This window comes from Schistocerca nitens, chromosome 11 (assembly GCF_023898315.1).
Source record: "Schistocerca nitens isolate TAMUIC-IGC-003100 chromosome 11, iqSchNite1.1, whole genome shotgun sequence".
NCBI lineage: Eukaryota > Metazoa > Arthropoda > Insecta > Orthoptera > Acrididae > Schistocerca > Schistocerca nitens.
Window position 1 is genome coordinate 156187293 of NC_064624.1, and position 17895 is coordinate 156205187.

Sequence of the window (17895 nt, forward strand, 5' to 3'; positions counted from 1 at the left end):
TCTTCCTGTTGCTTCAAATATATTTAATAGTAGCTTCATTCTGGCCATTTAACTACTTTTGCAACTGCTAGCCATCAGTTTGCTACTTGCAAAGAGCATAATCAGGCAAGCTTCACCTGTCCCACTTCTAAAATATTGTATATGTAACTTATCTACACCTCTACACCAGTAGGTACATAATGTATACAAATTAGTAAATTAAAGTCCCCCAACATATTTTTCTGTCTGTGTGTGAAGGCTAATCTCAGGAACTATTGTATGGATTTTGATACTGTTCTCATTAATATACAGAGTGATTCATAAGAAATGTTTTTGTGTGATTTATAAACATTTTGTGTAAATCGGGTGACCTATGACGATGACTGTCAACTAAGTAGTGCCTCCTGAGAACTTCCCTGGTGTGCACAGCTTAAATAATTTAGTTATAATAGTATTCAGAGTTTATCTTAAGTTACCTAACATAGTTCTCTGAATTTTAATCGTAACTCTTGCCAGCAGGCCATAAACAAAATAACTGCTATGCCAAACAAGTTTTCCAGCCGCTGATATTTCATGCTACCCATGTGAGGCCGGATCGTGACACTAGTTTCCTACTAGTTTTCACTCTGAGAAGGCTTTCCTCACCATCAATTCTATACTGTGAATAGTTTTAATAATATTTTATGGATGTAAGAGATACGAACTTCATAGAATTACATTCTTACTTGTAGCTTTCAGTTACAACAACCGTAGTGCAGATACTTTTATATTTTGAGTGCCTCTCTGAGCATATTTGGTTGACTACTTAACTATTTATCATATTCAAGTATGTGTAATTGTGTATAACAACTAGTTTAGGTTTCTGGTATTCTACAATCCAAATTTTCTCTGTTTTTAAACAGATTGATGTCAACTTGGTAATAAACCCAACCCATTAATGGTACCCCTGCATGATTTGTGGCTTAAATATACAATTTAAAAAAATAACTTACGAACATGGGCACTCTCATATATCATCCTCTCACATTTATGTATATAGGTCATTTCCTTGAGAGTGCTACCTCCTGTGAGGACTTATTTCAAATTGTTTCCAAACTGAATGTCAATGACCTTTAAGTCATCCATGTCAGACTGTCATTTGGAAACTGCAATTAGGTACAGTACACAAGCTAATTACAACATTTATCAGCATTGGTAAACTTTTATTTTCTATATCTTCATTTACATCATTACTCTGCAATTTGCCCTTAAAGTGTTTGGCAGAGGGGGCATCGAACCAGTTTAAGAATGTATATCTACTGCTACAGTCTCAAACAGTACAAAACAAAAATTAATTTTTCTGCGCGAGCTCTGATTTCTCTTATTTTCTAGCAACAGTCATTTCTGTCTATGTAGGTTGGACTCTAAACAATATTTTCACATTTAGAGGAAGAAGTTGGTAATTAAAATTTGAACAGATGCTGTTACAACAAAAAATAGTTTTGAGTTTTGTTTTAATCACTGCCACACCTACCCATTTATCATATCTGTGACACACTCCCCCCCCCCCCCCCCCCCCCTCATTTTGCAATAATACTAAACAAGTTGCCAGTCTCTGAACTTTTTATATGTCCTCTGTCAATTCTAACTGGTAAGGATCACGTGCTGCACAGCAATACTTAAGAAGAGGGCAAACGACAATGGTTGCGTAGACAGTCTCTTTACTAGATTTGTTGCATCTTGTAAGTGTTCAGTCAACAAAAAAACATTTTTCTGTGTATTGTTTCTGAGTTGTAGTTTCTTCCATGACACATTTCAAAGGCTTGTACCCACATCCAAGGAAGAAGGGTGGATTAAATGAAATTTATTTACCTGGATGTAATGAATCATCTGCCACACACATCATTTCACTTATGTCTCAATGTTCTTTCTGCTGGAACATATTTAAAATGAAATTAAGGCAGACAACTGGCTACACCTAGTGTGGTGTTACTTATCATTCTGGCAGAATGATATGCATCCTTACATATTCCTTACCAACGGAAGTTACTTACAAAAAGAAAAGTAAATATTGCTACATAGAAGAGTACAACTAATGTGTGGATTTATTATTTATTTTCATTTGGAGAAACAGACTAAAAGACCACACAACTCTTCAAGACAGGATGGCGACCACAGTAACTTCATAAGTAGTAGTGCCTGTGATGGCGCACCTGTACGTTCCACGAATTGCTGGTCCACAATGGATTTGCGTATTGTACTGGGAATGAAGGGAAGCATACTGAACAATGTCTATATTGAGTTGGGATACAAATGAGAACTGTATTGTAGATTTCTCCTGGTCTGTTATTTGGAACTGTCGGTTCTGTGTCTGATTTCTGAAGTCAGAGTTTGTAAGTACTGTTTTTACTTTGAGATGAAGATTAAAGTGTTAATTATGTAATGATTTCCATATTGGTGTTGAGGAACACATAACACATATTTAAGAGAAGTGACAGCACATTTATCTGAGAAAAGTACAGTTTGTTCTGTCATTGTCTTCCACCTCATACTGCACAATTAGGTGAAGAAGTCTGACAGGTGGAATAATATTTAGTATACACTGCTCGAGATAAATTTAAACATTGAAATAAAAATGGCAACACTATAAAAGCAAAAGAAAGTCTCATGTAAGCCACTGATTCCACAATAAACAGCGTACATGCCCTCCAAACAAGTCATGAAGAAAATAAAAGGTCACTGAATAGGAAGATTGTTTTAATTTGTCTTTTTGTAATTGGTACTGGGGAAAGACCTTAAGTAAATGATCACAGGTGAAGACAAAGAATCCAATATCATTACAGTGTAGTGGATAAAGTGTAAATGGTCACGAGTTTCATAAACCCCAGACCCCAGTAAATTTTAATTTGAATATTCAATTCTACTACCTTCTACATGTAACAAGATCCAGTGTTCTACATCTACATCTACATGGATACTCTGCAAATCATATTTAAGTGCCTGGCAGAGGGTTCATTGAAGCAACTTCACAATTCTCTATTATTCCAATCTCTTATAGCACGCAGAAAGAACGAACACCTATATCTTTGATGGGAGCTCTGATTTCCCTTATTTTATCATGTCTCTCCCAATGTAGGTATTCAGAGGAGAAAGTTGGTGACAGGAACTTTGTGAGATTTCTCCGCAACGAGAAATGCCTTTGTTTTAATTATGTACAACCCGAATCCTGTATCATTTCAGTGACACTCTCTACCCTGTTTTGTGATAATACACAACATGCTGCCTTTCTTTGAACTTTTTCAATGTACTCTGTCAATCCTTGCTGGTAAGGATCCCACACCAGGCAGTAGTATTCTAAAAGAGGATGGACAAGCGTAGTGTAGGCAGTCTTCTTAGTACAGCTGTTACATTTTCTAAATGTCCTGTTAATAAAACGCAGTCTTTGGTCAGACTTCCCCACAACATTTTCTACGTGTTCCTTCTAATTAAGTTGCTTGTAATTGTAATTCCTAGGTATTTAGTTGAATTTACAGCCTTTAGATTTGAGTGATTTATTGTATAGCCAAAGTTTAACGGATAGTGTGTATATACTGTGTAATCTTCTGGTGAGATTCCGTTTGCTCACTACTCTCCTACGTGCGAGTTAAGAGATCAGTCAATCTTTGTTGAGTTTAAACCAGAGTTCTTTAATCACTTAGCTACATCTAAGGACAAATGATTTTTGTTAGCTGTGTGACTACATGAATTCTCTAACCACTAAATAAGTGTACCAGACACTGGCCACAACATTCGGTAAACAACAAGAGTCTGTCAAGCTGCTCAGTTGGTGCTGGTCAGAGGAGACCAACCCATGAGGTTCCAGCTCCACAGCCAAACCACAATTCAACCAGAATTACTAGCAACTCCACCAGATCTACATCTACATCTACATCTACATGATTACTCTGCAATTCACATTTAAGTGCTTGACAGAGGGTTCATTGAACCACAATCATACTATCTTTCTACCATTCCACTCCCGAACAGCGTGCGGGAAAAATGAACGCCTAAACCTTTCTGTTCGAGCTCTGATTTCTCTTATTTTATTTTGATGATCATTCCTGCCTATGTAGGTTGGGCTCAACCTCCGTCAATCCCACCTGGTAAGGATCCCACACCGCACAACAATATTCTAACAGAGGACGAGCTGTCTCTTTAGAGGACTTGTTGCATCTTCTAAGTGTCCTGCCAATGAAACGCAACCTTTGGCTCTCCTTCCCCACAATATTATCTATGTGCTCTTTCCAACTGAAGTTGTTCGTAATTTTAACACCCAGGTACTTAGTTGAATTGACAGCCTCGAGAAGTGTACTATTCATCGAGTAATCGAATTCCAACGGATTTCTTTTGGAACTCGTGTGGCTCACCTCACACTTTTCGTTATTTGGCGTCAACTGCCACCTGCCACACCATACAGCAATCTTTTCTAAATCGCTTTGCAACTGATAATGGTCTTCGGATGACCTTACTAGACGGTAAATTACAGCACCATCTGCAAACAACTTAAGAGAACTGCTCAGATTGTCACCCAGGCCATTTATATAGATCAGGAACAGCAGAGGTCCTAGGACGCTTCCCTGGGGAACACCTGATATCACTTCAGTTTCACTCGATGATTTGCCGTCTATTACTACGAACTGCGACCTTCCTGACAGGAAATCACGAATCCAGTTGCACAACTGAGACGATACCCCATAGGCTCGCAGCTTGATTAGAAGTCGCTTGTGAGGAACGGTGTCAAAAGCTTTCTGACACTTGCTTCGCTACTGGCCGAGATCACATCCACCCAGTGTGGTTCCCTATCTAGTCACACTCAAAATTGAACAAAACCCACACACTCGTCCAACAGCTCATCTCGGCTATCCCCCAGACAGTACGCTACGACACTCACACTGATAATGCCCGGCAGGTCGACGAGCACCATCCTGTGCAGGCCGGGACCCTTCACTGTCATCGAGATCACCTCACTGCTCACTGTCTTTCCATCCCGTACGGTGTTCCGCATGCGGATCTCGACCTGCGAAAAAAATAAAGATCATTAAGTCGACATCCTGAAATATTACAATGTGGAGCACGTGCACTTGCCCTAATACTACTCATAACAAAATACTAATTTTTCCCTTTCCTTATCTACCACTAAACCTCTGTCTGGGTAATTTGTGCTCCATTTTAAGCAAAAGCTAGTTTTTCGTCCATCTCTACATTTATGATGTCGTACCTCCTGAATTGTGTGTTGTACAGTGATATAATTTTGCACATACGGTCAGTGGTACATGTGGACAGTATCTGCCATATGGTGTGTTACGAATAGAATTAGTAGTAAAGACGTAATACATTAAAGCATCATACCAGACACTGAAGTTCTAGTGCATTAACAGCAAAAATATAGTAAGCAATAAACTATTTCATTTCATCATTCTGTAGGGAGCCTCAGAGGGAAAAAGTTTTTGTAAAGGCCTGATATTATGTATAAAATTTGTTGGAAACCACTAAGTACTCTCATTCTCAAATACTGGGTGAAGACGGTCTGGGTAACTGGCGTGCAATGAGTTATGCTGCCTTGAGACATGCAGTATACACAATTACAAATATTGCAATAATACTCTTACTATGTTAAACCTTTGATGTAAGATTATATCTCTTATTAAGTAAATTATGACAGCATTTCAAATTTTCAAAACTGGTCAATAATTCTATAAAATATAGAAAATAAGTTTTTGTTGCACCTGTAAGCCATTAGATAAGTTACCTGCAACTGGAACTATCAATTGGGATTCAAAGATAACTTCTACACAGAAGTATAACTGTACAACGAACCATAAAATATGCACACTTGTGCATATTTTATGGTTCGTTGTACAGTTATACTTCTGTGTAGAAGTTATCTTTGAATCCTAGAAAAAACTGTGATGTGTGATATAAATAAAAGGGATCACGTTATGTCAGGCAGCACAATTGCCAATGTACCATTAGCAGTAATATTTCATTGGTTTTTAAGTGGACTGTGTACTAGTTAAAATGATGTTTGGAGGTTCTGAAGTTAATTAGATAAGGCAATCCATACTGTTGATGGAACTGATTTATGGGGCTCCAGGATTGTGTCTCCTCAAATTGTTTGAATTTCCTGTATGACAATTATGCATTTGCTCCCATTGGTGGAAATAGCAATGCATGAGTGCCATCTGTTCTTCATGAGTGAGTGCAATGTGCCTCAACTGGTATTTCTATACTTTTGAAATTATTATAAAATGGTATTTATGAACTTTTACTGATGTTAGTATTTTGTACGCTGTAAGTTGTCAAAAATTGTTAACAGACAATTTGCTTCATGTACTTTAGTGCCACTCAGTGGCCTCTTCCAATTTATTATTTTCAACCATTCAAAAAAAAAAAAAGACACCATTTTGTAAAACACTGCATAGTGATTTCCATGAACTGTTTACTGATGAAATTGATATGATAATGAAACTAGTTGTGAACAAACAAACTGCTATATCCCTTTTTAAAAATATTTTTTTATGAAAAATTTTGAGTACAGATTTGTGACCAAAGAGTCACTGTTCATAGTTGCATTATCTGCAACAATTAAAGAAAGCGTGGCCTTCAGTTTTTTTCAGAGAGCAGCTATGAGAAGCATGAATGTTTGCTTTCGCCTTTCCTCTTCCAGCCGTCAGAATGTAAGCAACATACACTGTAATTATTAATGATTTCTAATATACAAACTGACTGAGTTAACAACATGCTGCATCCTTATTAATTCACCATATTACGCGTCTCTTACATATTTACCGTTACAAGTTCTGATTTTCAGCTTTTCTTGTGAGGAAGAAGAAAAATTCCGATGTGACACCAATCTGTCACTGGCATGATTTTATAACTAATTTGCAATTTTCATTTTTCCTTATCATACGACCAGAGCCTGCAGTCATTTAGAGAATGAAGTCCGATATTTTTAATCAATCGTACAGCAGTGAGTGGTTATCAAACTGTGATATGCAATTTACATTTTCTAAAATTCCATCCATCTACATCCTCTGTTGTGCCTCTCCAAACAACAATCTGGGACAGTTACAAACTTCATTCTGGTCAAATTTTGAAATATTTTAGCTGGTGGAGGTGGAAACCAACTCTCAAAATGCAACATGTACCATGTATCCAGTGCCACCTAGTGGTTTAGTCAACTTAGTTGCCAATTTCTTCCTTGGTGGCACTTTGCACTTCGTCTTGTGAATGAGAATGTTGACAAGGTACAATGTATCTAATGAATGATTTTATATGACTGACATAACGCTGGTGAGATAGGAAAGCATATTTTACTCATTATACTATGTCTACAATCAATGATGAAATGTAACATACACACATCAAAAAAAGTTTTGCGTTACCCCGGTTCCCAGAACTCCTGAAGACAGACATCGACTGTTGATACTATTCAGAGATGTCACTAAACCCACCCAAAGATGTAAACAACCATGCATCAGCAGTGCCTATTAGACGGAAGGGGCCTGACAGCCGATCAGTTCCAGTCATTCCACCAGGAAGGAGGTACACGGCTCATGTTGTCTGTAGTTCAATCATGACTAGAGGGTCAGTACCACGGTTCAATCACATCCGCATTGTTACTTTGTGCCAGGAAGGGCTCTCAACAAGGGAAGTGTCCAGGCATCTCAGAGTGAACCAAAGCAATGTTGTTCGGACATGGAGGTGATAGAGGGAGACAAGAACTGTTGATGACATGCCACCCTCAGGCTGCCCAAGGGTTACTACTGCAGTGGATGACCGCTACCTGCGGATTATGGCTCAGAGGAACCATGACAGTGATGCCAGCATGTTGAATAATGCTTTTCGTGCAGCCACAGGACGTCGTTTTACGACTCAAACTGTGCGCAATACGCTGCATGATGTGCAACTTCACTCCCGACATCCATGGCAAGGTCCACCTATGCAACCATGACACTGTGCAGCACAGTACAGATGGGTCCAACAACATGCCAAATGGATCGCTCAGTATTGGCATCACGTTCTCTTCACTGACGAGAGTTGCATATGCCTTCAACCAGACAAATGTCAGAGACGTGTTTGGAGGCTCAGGTTGAACGCCTTAAAACACACTGACCAGCGAGTGCAGCAAGGTGGAGGTTCCCCGATATTTTGGGGTGGCATTACGTAGGGCCAACATATGCCGCTGGTGGTCATGGAAAGCACCATAAAGGCTGTACGAAACGTAATGCCATCCTCCGACTGATAGTGCAACCGTATTGGCGAGGCATTCGTCTTCATATACGACAATCCGCGCCCCCATCGTGCACATCTTGTGAATGATTCCCCCCTTCGGGATAACAACATCACTCGACTAGAGTGGCCAGCATGTTCTCCAGACATGAACCCTATTGAACATGCTTGGGATAGATTGAAAAGAGCTTTTATGGACAACGTGACCCACAAACCACTTTGAGGGAGCTACGCTGAATCGCTGTTGAGGAGTGGGACAATCTGGACCAACAGTGCCTTGATGAAGCTGTGGATAGTACACCACAATTAATACAGGCATGCATCAATGCAAGAGGACATGATACTGGGTATTAGAGGTACCGGTGTGCACAGAAATCTCTACCACCACCACCTCTGAAGGTCTCGCCGTATGTTGGTACAACATGCAATGTGTTGTTTTCATGAGCAATAAAAAAGGGCAGAAATGATGTTTATGTTGATCTCTATTTCAATTTTCTGTACAGGTTCCGGAACTGAGGTGATGCAAAACTTTTTTTGGTGTGTGTATTTTGACATCTTTTGAGACCAATTTGGTGTTGCATTTTATAGGCTCTGAAAACGATGGAATGTCAAAATGTTTAAGATTATTTTGGAAATAACACAAAGTGTGGACAAGACATCTGAAAGTTATTAAAGTGCATCCAAATGGACACTTCATTTCATAGCATTTTCATGGAAATTGCAGCTTGTAAGGGCGTTGCACGGTAGGTTGTGCTGACAAATAACTGTAAAGAAATAAATTCAATACAGTATGCCATTTCTGAGTAATTTAACATTGAATGTAACCAATCAAATCATCGTGCACAAATTCAAGCAGCCTACAAGAGTCAGTGTCACCAAATGGGAGTGTACACTTGGTTTCCTCAACCCAAATGGATGTAGCTCTTGCTCACCGAGCTCACATTTTTGACTTCTGAAAAAGGCACATTTTAACTAGTAATGAGTATTTGAACATGTGGCTACACATGGACCAACAGATGCCTGTATGTACAAAGACCTGATTGGCTAACTACCATGATATACAGTACAACTCGGAAATGGCACAGGGAATAAAATTTTTTTCTTTTCAATTATTTTGCAGCACAATCTACCCTGCAACACCCTTACAAGTTTTTGATACTGTTTCTGACTACCCTGTACATTACACCTCACATCAACTTCTGAGCTCTGGCCTTTTTTTCACATCGGTCGGCACCTTGCCGTTTGAAGTGTCGGTGAGCTCGGGCGTGATGTCTCAGGACACTGAGTTTTTGCACCATTACACAGGAAGATTGTAGGCATTTCTGAGCCAAATTTCAAGCTCATGCGTCATGATGGGAGACAATGGAGGGGTTTTGAAAAAGTGGTACTTTATTTTGCACAGTATATTGCACAACATATTTGGCATCTTGAAAGATTCTATGAGTAATGAATGGTGAATTCAGGAACAGGACCACCCACACACACACACACACACACACACACACACACACACACACACACACAAAGAATACATAACATACTTAAAGAACACGGCTTAGTAATAATAACAAAAGCCAAAAGGATTAAAGGTCATTTTACACTACATATTAATGGAATGGATCAGAATGGCAGGTGATGTCACCATCAAATGTTGGAGTGTTCACACTAGAGGAAAGTCAACACAATGTCAGTTCACTTAGCCCAGTGATGAATAGTCAAAGTGAGGTGGTAATACACTGTTCAAAATGGTTCAAATGGCTCTGAGCACTATGGGACTTAACATCTGAGGTCATCAGTCCCCTAGAACTTAAAACTACTTAAACCTAACTAACCTAAGGACATTACACACATCCACGCCCGAGGCAGGATTCGAACCTGCGACCGTAGCGGTCGCGCGGTTCCAGACTGAAGTGCCTAGAACCGCTCGGCCACACTGGCCGGCTGTAATACACTGTCCACAGTACAAAAAGTCAGAACATAGTAGGAACTAACAATGTTAACATTTATTAATAGCCAAACCAACTTCATAATGGATGCTCTCGATAAAGTTTGTGCGGTAAACTGCTAAGAAAGAAAACAAGGGAAGTGTCGTCCAAACATTTCAAAGCACTCACTTACACCTCCCCCTCTACTCCCCCCCACCAGGAAACTATAGCTATCAAACAAGTCAGTACATGAAGCCTGTTCAGCTTAGCCATCTTTTTTTTTCTTTTCTACTAAGTTCCAATTAATTTAAAAACACATCCATTTTTCTCCTTCAACCAACCTGACTTAACTGTTAAACAGAGATTACTTAAATTTATGTTCTAATTTGCACACAGTGTAGACTTTTTCTCTGTCTCATTATTGCAAAACCAAAACCAATTTTTGCTTTCAGATATCTGACCTCTTATGTTGGAACACTCAATGGAAGAAAATATCCAAGCTCTCATGGAAAATTTGTAATGTGTTGCAAAAACAAATGAAAATAATACAATAAAGACTAAGAACATTCAAAATCATTAAATGCACTACTGTAACATGACTGAACATGGCGAAAATAGGTTAACTTCCAATGTTAGCAGGCAATGATACCACCTCCCCACCATCAACATCAAAACTTTCTGCCCGAGAAACCTCGACGGTGATACTGTTCTGTTCCGTCCCGCCCCGTTCCGTTCCGTCGATGGCCACTGTGAATGCAGTGATTTCAAATGTGCCGAGGAATGTTTTGACATTCTGTTCCATTGAGTGTGAATCAACCGTAAGTGGATTAACCATGTAATGAGAGGTCACAAAGATAGATACATCAACACTGTGCTAGAAGAATCCCCCAAAGGACGAAGACCGTCAGGACAGTTGAGAATGAGATTTTTAAACGACACAGAAAAGGATCTAAATTTTTTCAAAATTTATTTGTTTTAAAGATAAGTTTGGCACAATGGTGTTAAGTCAGTAGGCTATAACTGCTAGACGATAACAGTAATGTGTAGACAGGAAACGAAAGCTCTGAAGCGGGATTACCTCCCTGCGCAGCTCGGCCAAGTCGGACTCCTTGGTGAGGTCGAACTCGCGGGCGCTGTCACGGAACTGGGCGACGTGGTACGGACCCTCACTCAGAGTCACCTTCACGGGTGCCCGGGTCATCATCTCACCCGCTCCTCTGCAACATACACTGAAATTTCACCTACGAAACAGAAACTGGACAGTTCATTGTATCGTAAGGAAAATTCACCCGAAGAAACTATTGGGGTGGCTCATAACTCCGTAGCATTTTTCATAAACACGACGGATATAAGTAACAGACACTTTAGTCATCAGTAATATATTTCCCTTCACTATTTAGAACAGTCTGCCAATGCTGCAGTAACTTGTCAGTTCCGTGACTGTAGAAATCGAGTGGTTTCGAGGTGAAGAACTCGTCGAGCCGCGTTCGGAGCACATTTTCCTCCAGAAAGGAAGTTCCTCGAAAGCTGTTCGATAGAGCGCTGAAAAGTTGAAAACCTGCGGGCATAAGACCGAGTGAATAAGGTGAGTGACGATAATTTCCCAAAGTAACTGCTGTAAACTGTTTTTTGTCAGTCTAGAAGAATGCAGGCGGGCGTTAGCCTGGAGTACCGTCACTTCAAACAGTCTTCCCGGTTGTTGTTCTCGGACTGCGTCTGCAGGACGTCTCAATTGTTGACAATAAAAGTCAGAAGTTATGTTTGTACCTCTTGAGGAAGCAATTCGTATTATACCACACTGCCGCTGTTCCACCAGAGGCGTAACATTATCTTTTGTGGATGCACACACGTCTTTGTACAAGGAAGTGTTGTTTTGTTTGGGCTCGACGTCCCCAACAGAACGTGTGGGACAAGCTCAGACAGCAACCCTATCCCAGTGCCAAACCCTTTGTAAATCTCATTCATATTTGTCACCCACCTTAACCAGTAAAGTTTCATTTCATTACCTCCTCCCCTTTGGGTGCTCCACTTTTTTTTGTCAGGCACAGTATTTTCTGGGACAATTTTATTTTGGCTATCCTGTACCTTCAGTACAGCCAACCTCGGGGAAGATCAGTTCGGATTCCGTAGAAATGTTGGAACACGTGAAGCAATACTGACCTTACGACTTACCTTAGAAGAAAGATTAAGGAAAGGCAAACCTACATTTCTAGCATTTGTGGACTTAGAGAAAGCTTTTGACAATGTTGACTGGAATACTCTCTTTCAAATTCTAAAAGTGGCAGGGGTAAAATACAGTGAGCGAAAGGCTATTTACAATTTGTACAGAAAGCAGATGGCAGTTATAAGAGTCGAGGGACACGAAAGGGAAGCAGTGGTTGGGAAGGGAGTGAGACAGGGTTGTAGCCTCTCCCCAATGTTATTCAATCTGTATATTGAGCAAGCAGTAAAGGAAACAAAAGAGAAATTCGGAGTAGGTATTAAAATCCATGGAGAAGAAATAAAAACTTTGAGGTTCGCCGATGACATTGTAATTCTGTCAGAGACAGCAAAGAACTTGGAAGAGTAGTTGAACGGAATTGACAGTTTCTTGAAAGGAGGGTATAAGATGAACATATAATGGAATGTAGTTGATTTAAGTCGGGTGATGCTGAAGGAATTAGATTAGGAAATGAGACACTTAAAGTAGTAAAGGAATTTTGCTATTTGGGGAGCAAACTAACTGACGATGTTCCAAGTAGAGAGGATATAAAATGTAGACTGCCAATGGCAAGGAAAGTGTTTCTGAAGAAGAGAAATTTGTTAACATCGAGTATAGAATTAAGTGCCAGGAAGTCATTTCTACACAACAACAACAACAACATCCTGTACCTTTATACATGGTGCATCATAATTGATGGTGTGAATGCAAACAGCTGAAAGTACACTCGACTAGATGTCTCGGTAAATGTGGGCTCTCAAACGTACACCTGAACAGCTACGAGCAGTACTTCATTTTCGATACTGTGAAACAAATCCCTTCTTTTGCAAGCTCATCGCTTTCCATATTTTGAGAGTAGTTTGGACCAAAAGAAGAACAACAATGTCTAGTATAAAATGAGTTTTATAGTGAAAACCTCAAGAGCAAAGAGTGCTTGCTCAGTAGAGCACGTGCTCCATAGTAGTGAAGATGAACTATTGCTCATAGCTTTTAAAGTAAGTGCTTTGGACCCCACACTTACTGGAATGTTTTTTTCTTGTTTTGGTCCAGATCACCTCATACCAAAATGTGGAAAGGAATGAGTTTGCAATAGAAGAAATGTGTTTCACTGGATCGAAGATGAATTGTTCGTAGCTCTTAAGGTGTGCATTTTGAAGCACTGCTTACTTAGACTTTTTGCTTCTAGCATCGTGTACTTTCAACTGCACGTGTTTATGCCATTAATTATGATACACCGTGTATGTGCCTGTCGACAGTACAAATATTTCACCTCCTGAAAGCAAGTATTGAGCAGCAGCTCTGTTTCACAGTTTTATCGAATCGCACACTTTCTGACATTATGTGTACGAAGATGGCAGGAGACATCACGACAAGGTTACCCGACCTGAACTCTGTAGCTCCATTTGTGGGTCAATTACATAACATATTCTGATACAACCGAGGCTTTTGCGGCCGATGTCAACTTCTAGTCAGGGAGAAAGCGGTCGACACATAAAACGATTCGCCAACATTTCGCCACTGTCTGCGGGACGTATCTTCAGAGACGAAACACTGGTCTTGGATTTAGGAGGGCACAGTATATCTGATTGTCTTCTACAGGCAACAACATCATCAATTACACGCTATCGTTCATCTGAAAGATTTCCATAACCAATAAAGAACAACAGCTGCTATACATCCCAAGCATTTACAAACAAGATTAGTAATTTCACTGGAAACATTCTGGTGAAGCATGGGGTTTAAAATAATTTTAAGGCCTTGGAACAGTAGTGTGTAAAAGTAGGATGAAGCAAACAGCTTGGTGGAATGACACAGTCAAAGCAGCCTGTAAAAGGAAAAAGAATGCGTATCAAAAATGGGTACATACTAGAGCTCAGGTAGACAGAGAAAGCTATGTTGAAGAAAGAAACAAAGCCAAACAGATAATTGCAGCATCCAAGAAGAAATCTTGGGAAGACTTTGGAAACAGGTTGGAGACTATGGGTCAAGCCACTGGAAAACCATTCCGGAGTGTAATTAGCAGTCTTCGAAAGGGAGGTAAGAAGGAAATGACAAGTATTTTGGACAGGTCAGGAAAACTGCTGGTGAATCCTGTGGATGCCTTGGGCAGATGGAGGGAATATTTTGAAGAGTTGCTCAATGTAGGTGAAAATACGATCAGTAATGTTTCAGATTTTGATGTACAATGGGGTAGAAATGATGATGGAAATAGGATCACATTTGAGGAAGTGGAGAAAATGGTCAATAGATTGCAGTGCAATAAAGCAGCTGGGGTGGATGAAACTCATCAAATACAGTGGAATGTCAGGTCTTAAATGGCTACACAGGATAACTGAAATGGCCTGGGAGTCAGGACAGGTTCCATCAGACTGGACAAAAGCAGTAATCACACCAATCTTTAAACATGGAAACAGAAAAGATTGTAGCAACTACAGAAGTATCTCTTTAATCAGCGTTGTGGGTAAAATCTACTCAGGTATTGTTGAAAGGAAAGTGCGAGTATTAGTTGAGGACCAATTGGATGAAAATTAGTGTGGGTTTAGGCCTCTTAGAGGTTGTCAGGACCAGATCTTTAGCTTACGGCAAATAAAGGAGAAGTGTTATGAGTGGAACAGGGAATTGTACCTACGCTTTATAGATCTAGAAAAGGCATATGACCGGGTTCCTAGGAGGAAGTTATTGTCTGTTCTACAAGATTATGGAATAGGAGGCAAACTTTTGCAAGCAATTAAAGGTCTTTACATAGATAGTCCAGGCAGCAGTTAGAGTTGACGGTAAATTGAGTTCGTGGTTCAGAGTAGTTTCAGGGGTAAGACAAGGCTGCAACCTGTCTCCACTGTTGTTCATATTATTTATGGATCATATGTTGAAAACAATAGACTGTCAGGGTGAGATCAAGATATGTGAACACAAAATAAGCAGTCTTGCATATGCGGATGACTTAGTTGTGATAGATTCGATTGAAAGTTTGCAAAGTAATATTTCAGAGCTAGATCAGAAATGTAAGGACTATGTGTGGTGTCACCGCTAGACACCACACTTGCTAGGTGGTAACTTAAATCGGCCGCGGTCCTGTAGTACATGTCGGACCCGCGTGTCGCCACTGTGTGATCGCAAACCTAGCGCCACCACATGGCAGGTCACAAGACACGGACTAGACCTCGCCCCAGTTGTACGGACGACATAGCTTGCGACCAGACGTACGAAGCTTTCCTCTCATTTGCCGAGAGACAGATTGAATAGCCTTCAGCTAGTCCATAGCTACTACCTAGCAAGGCGCCATTTTGTATCAGTGCTTATAGCTTACTACTATTCAAGAGATGTATTCCAACAAGAGAATAAAAGTTAAGTAACATCTACGTACTTTTCTTCTTATTCATTAATAAGTCTCATGTTCCAGACTTCACGCCCGTCTGCGTTAGTTTAGCGTGCACCTAGCTACCTCATTGTGTCTAGACTGTAGGAACTAGACACAACACTATGGTATGAAGATCATCGTCTCCAAAACGAAAGTAATGTCAGTGGGAAAGAAATATAAACGGATTGAGTGCCAAATAGGAGTAACAAAGTTAGAACAGGTGGACGGTTTCAAGTACTTAGGATGCATATTCTCACAGGATGGCAACATACTGGAGGAACTGGAAGCGAGGTGTAGCAAAGCTAATGCAGTGAGCGCTCAGCTACGATCTGCTCTCTTCTGCAAGAAGGAAGTCAGTACCAAGACTAAGTTATCTGTGCACCGTTCAATCTTTCGACCAACTTTGTTGTATGGGAGCGAAAGCTGGGTGGATTCAGGTTGCCTTATCAACAAGGTTGAGGTTACGGATATGAAAGTAGCTAGGATGCTTGAAGGTACTAGTAGATGGGAACAATGGCAGGAGGGTGTCCACAATGAGGAAATCAAAGAAAAACTGGGAATGAACTCTATAGATGTAGCAGTCAGGGCGAACAGGCTTAGATGGTGGGGTCATGTTACACGCATGGGAGAAGCAAGGTTACCCAAGAGACTCATGGGTTCAGCAATAGAAGGTAGGAGGAGTCGGGGCAGACCAAGGAGAAGGTACCTGGATTCGGTTACGAATGATTTTGAAGTAATAGGCTTAACATCAGAAGAGGCACCAATGTTAGCAGTGAATAGGGGATCATGGAGGAATTTTATAAGGGGGGCTATGCTCCAGACTGAACGCTGAAAGGCATAATCAGTCTTAAATGATGATGATGATGATGATGATGATGATGATGATGATGATGATGATGACGACAGAAACAGATCAACTGCATGGCTCTATAAAAGGTGTACTCAACTTTCCTTGTCACACTGAAATGAAAAGTTTTTTGTGTTGAATACATTAAGGTGTAACTTAAGATGGTACATGGTTAGAATAACCAGGTACCATTGCAATGCACAGTCAACAAAGACTTAGAAAGGAGCAAAATATCAGCTGAATTTTCTAATGGAGTATCATCACAGGCTTGCTCAATTTTCTCTGTTTGACCATCCAGTCTCTACGTTTTGCAGCATGCACTGTGTTCTTCAGAGCACCCCAGAGATAAAAGCCTAAGGGGGTCGAATCCAATGACGAGCTGGATACTACATACCATCTTTGCCCTAACCATCTCAAAGGAAACGTACGGCCGAGAAATTCCTTCGTATCGAGCTGAAAGTGAGGTGGCAACCCATCCTGTTGAAAATAATGCTTTTCCTACCAAAATCTACTCACCGAGTGGCAGGAGGGGAACACACGCATAAAAGAAGTTTATATTTATTCGAGCTTACGGAGGAAGTAAAAGGACTGGAGAGGGTTAAGAAAAGGGGTAAATTTCAGGAAAGTCAACCAGAACTGCTATTAAGTAGAGACTTAGTGGACGGGCTCCCCTGACCCACATTTCTGGAAATCTACCCCTTTTCCTTGACCTCTCCAGTCCTTTCCTTCACCCCTCTTCCTTCCCTTTCAACCCTTCTGTTGTAAAAGGGAGCCACTGGCTCCGACAGCTCACATAAGTATAACCTCCTTTTGCGTGTGCTTTCTCCTGCCACTGCTTTGTGAGTAGATTTTTTTATCTATCCAATTACATTATACTGTCAAAAATTGATTATTTTCATTGTTATATTAGCTCACTGTCAAAAATGCCATTTATCTGTAGCTGCTATTGCAATATTTCTAGGTAAGAGTCACCTATGACAGTCTCTTCAAAGAAGTACGGCCTACTGAAAGCTCTAGATGACGAGCCACTCCAGGATGATAGTCTTGGTAGATTACCAAATGCCTTTCTTCAGTTCCATACAGATTTTTGCTATCCCAGTACATGCAATTACAGCACTCACTTGATCAGTTATCTTTAAAGTCCCTTCTCTGTTTGACCATCCAGTCTCTACGTTTTGCAGCATGCACTGTGTTCTTCAGAGCACCCCAGAGATAAAAGCCTAAGGGGGTCGAATCCAATGACGAGCTGGATACTACGTACCATCTTTGCCCTAACCATCTCAAAGGAAATGCTCATCTTCTTCGAGCATGCTGAACCACTCAATCAAATTCAGAA

At 40.4% G+C, this 17895-nt stretch overlaps 1 protein-coding gene across 3 annotated transcripts in view; it reads right to left on the reverse strand.

Annotated features, from left to right (window-relative positions):
• Positions 1 to 17895, reverse strand: part of LOC126213059 (dynamin-like 120 kDa protein, mitochondrial) — a 228132-nt gene that overhangs the window by 83069 nt on the left and 127168 nt on the right. For all 3 annotated transcript variants that reach the window (XM_049940634.1, XM_049940633.1, XM_049940632.1), the window contains 2 exons: positions 11233 to 11371; positions 4889 to 5014 (listed from right to left, as the gene is read on the reverse strand). In XM_049940634.1, the coding sequence (XP_049796591.1) occupies positions 4889 to 5014; positions 11233 to 11371 (265 nt within the window). The remainder of the gene's footprint in view (positions 1 to 4888; positions 5015 to 11232; positions 11372 to 17895) is intronic.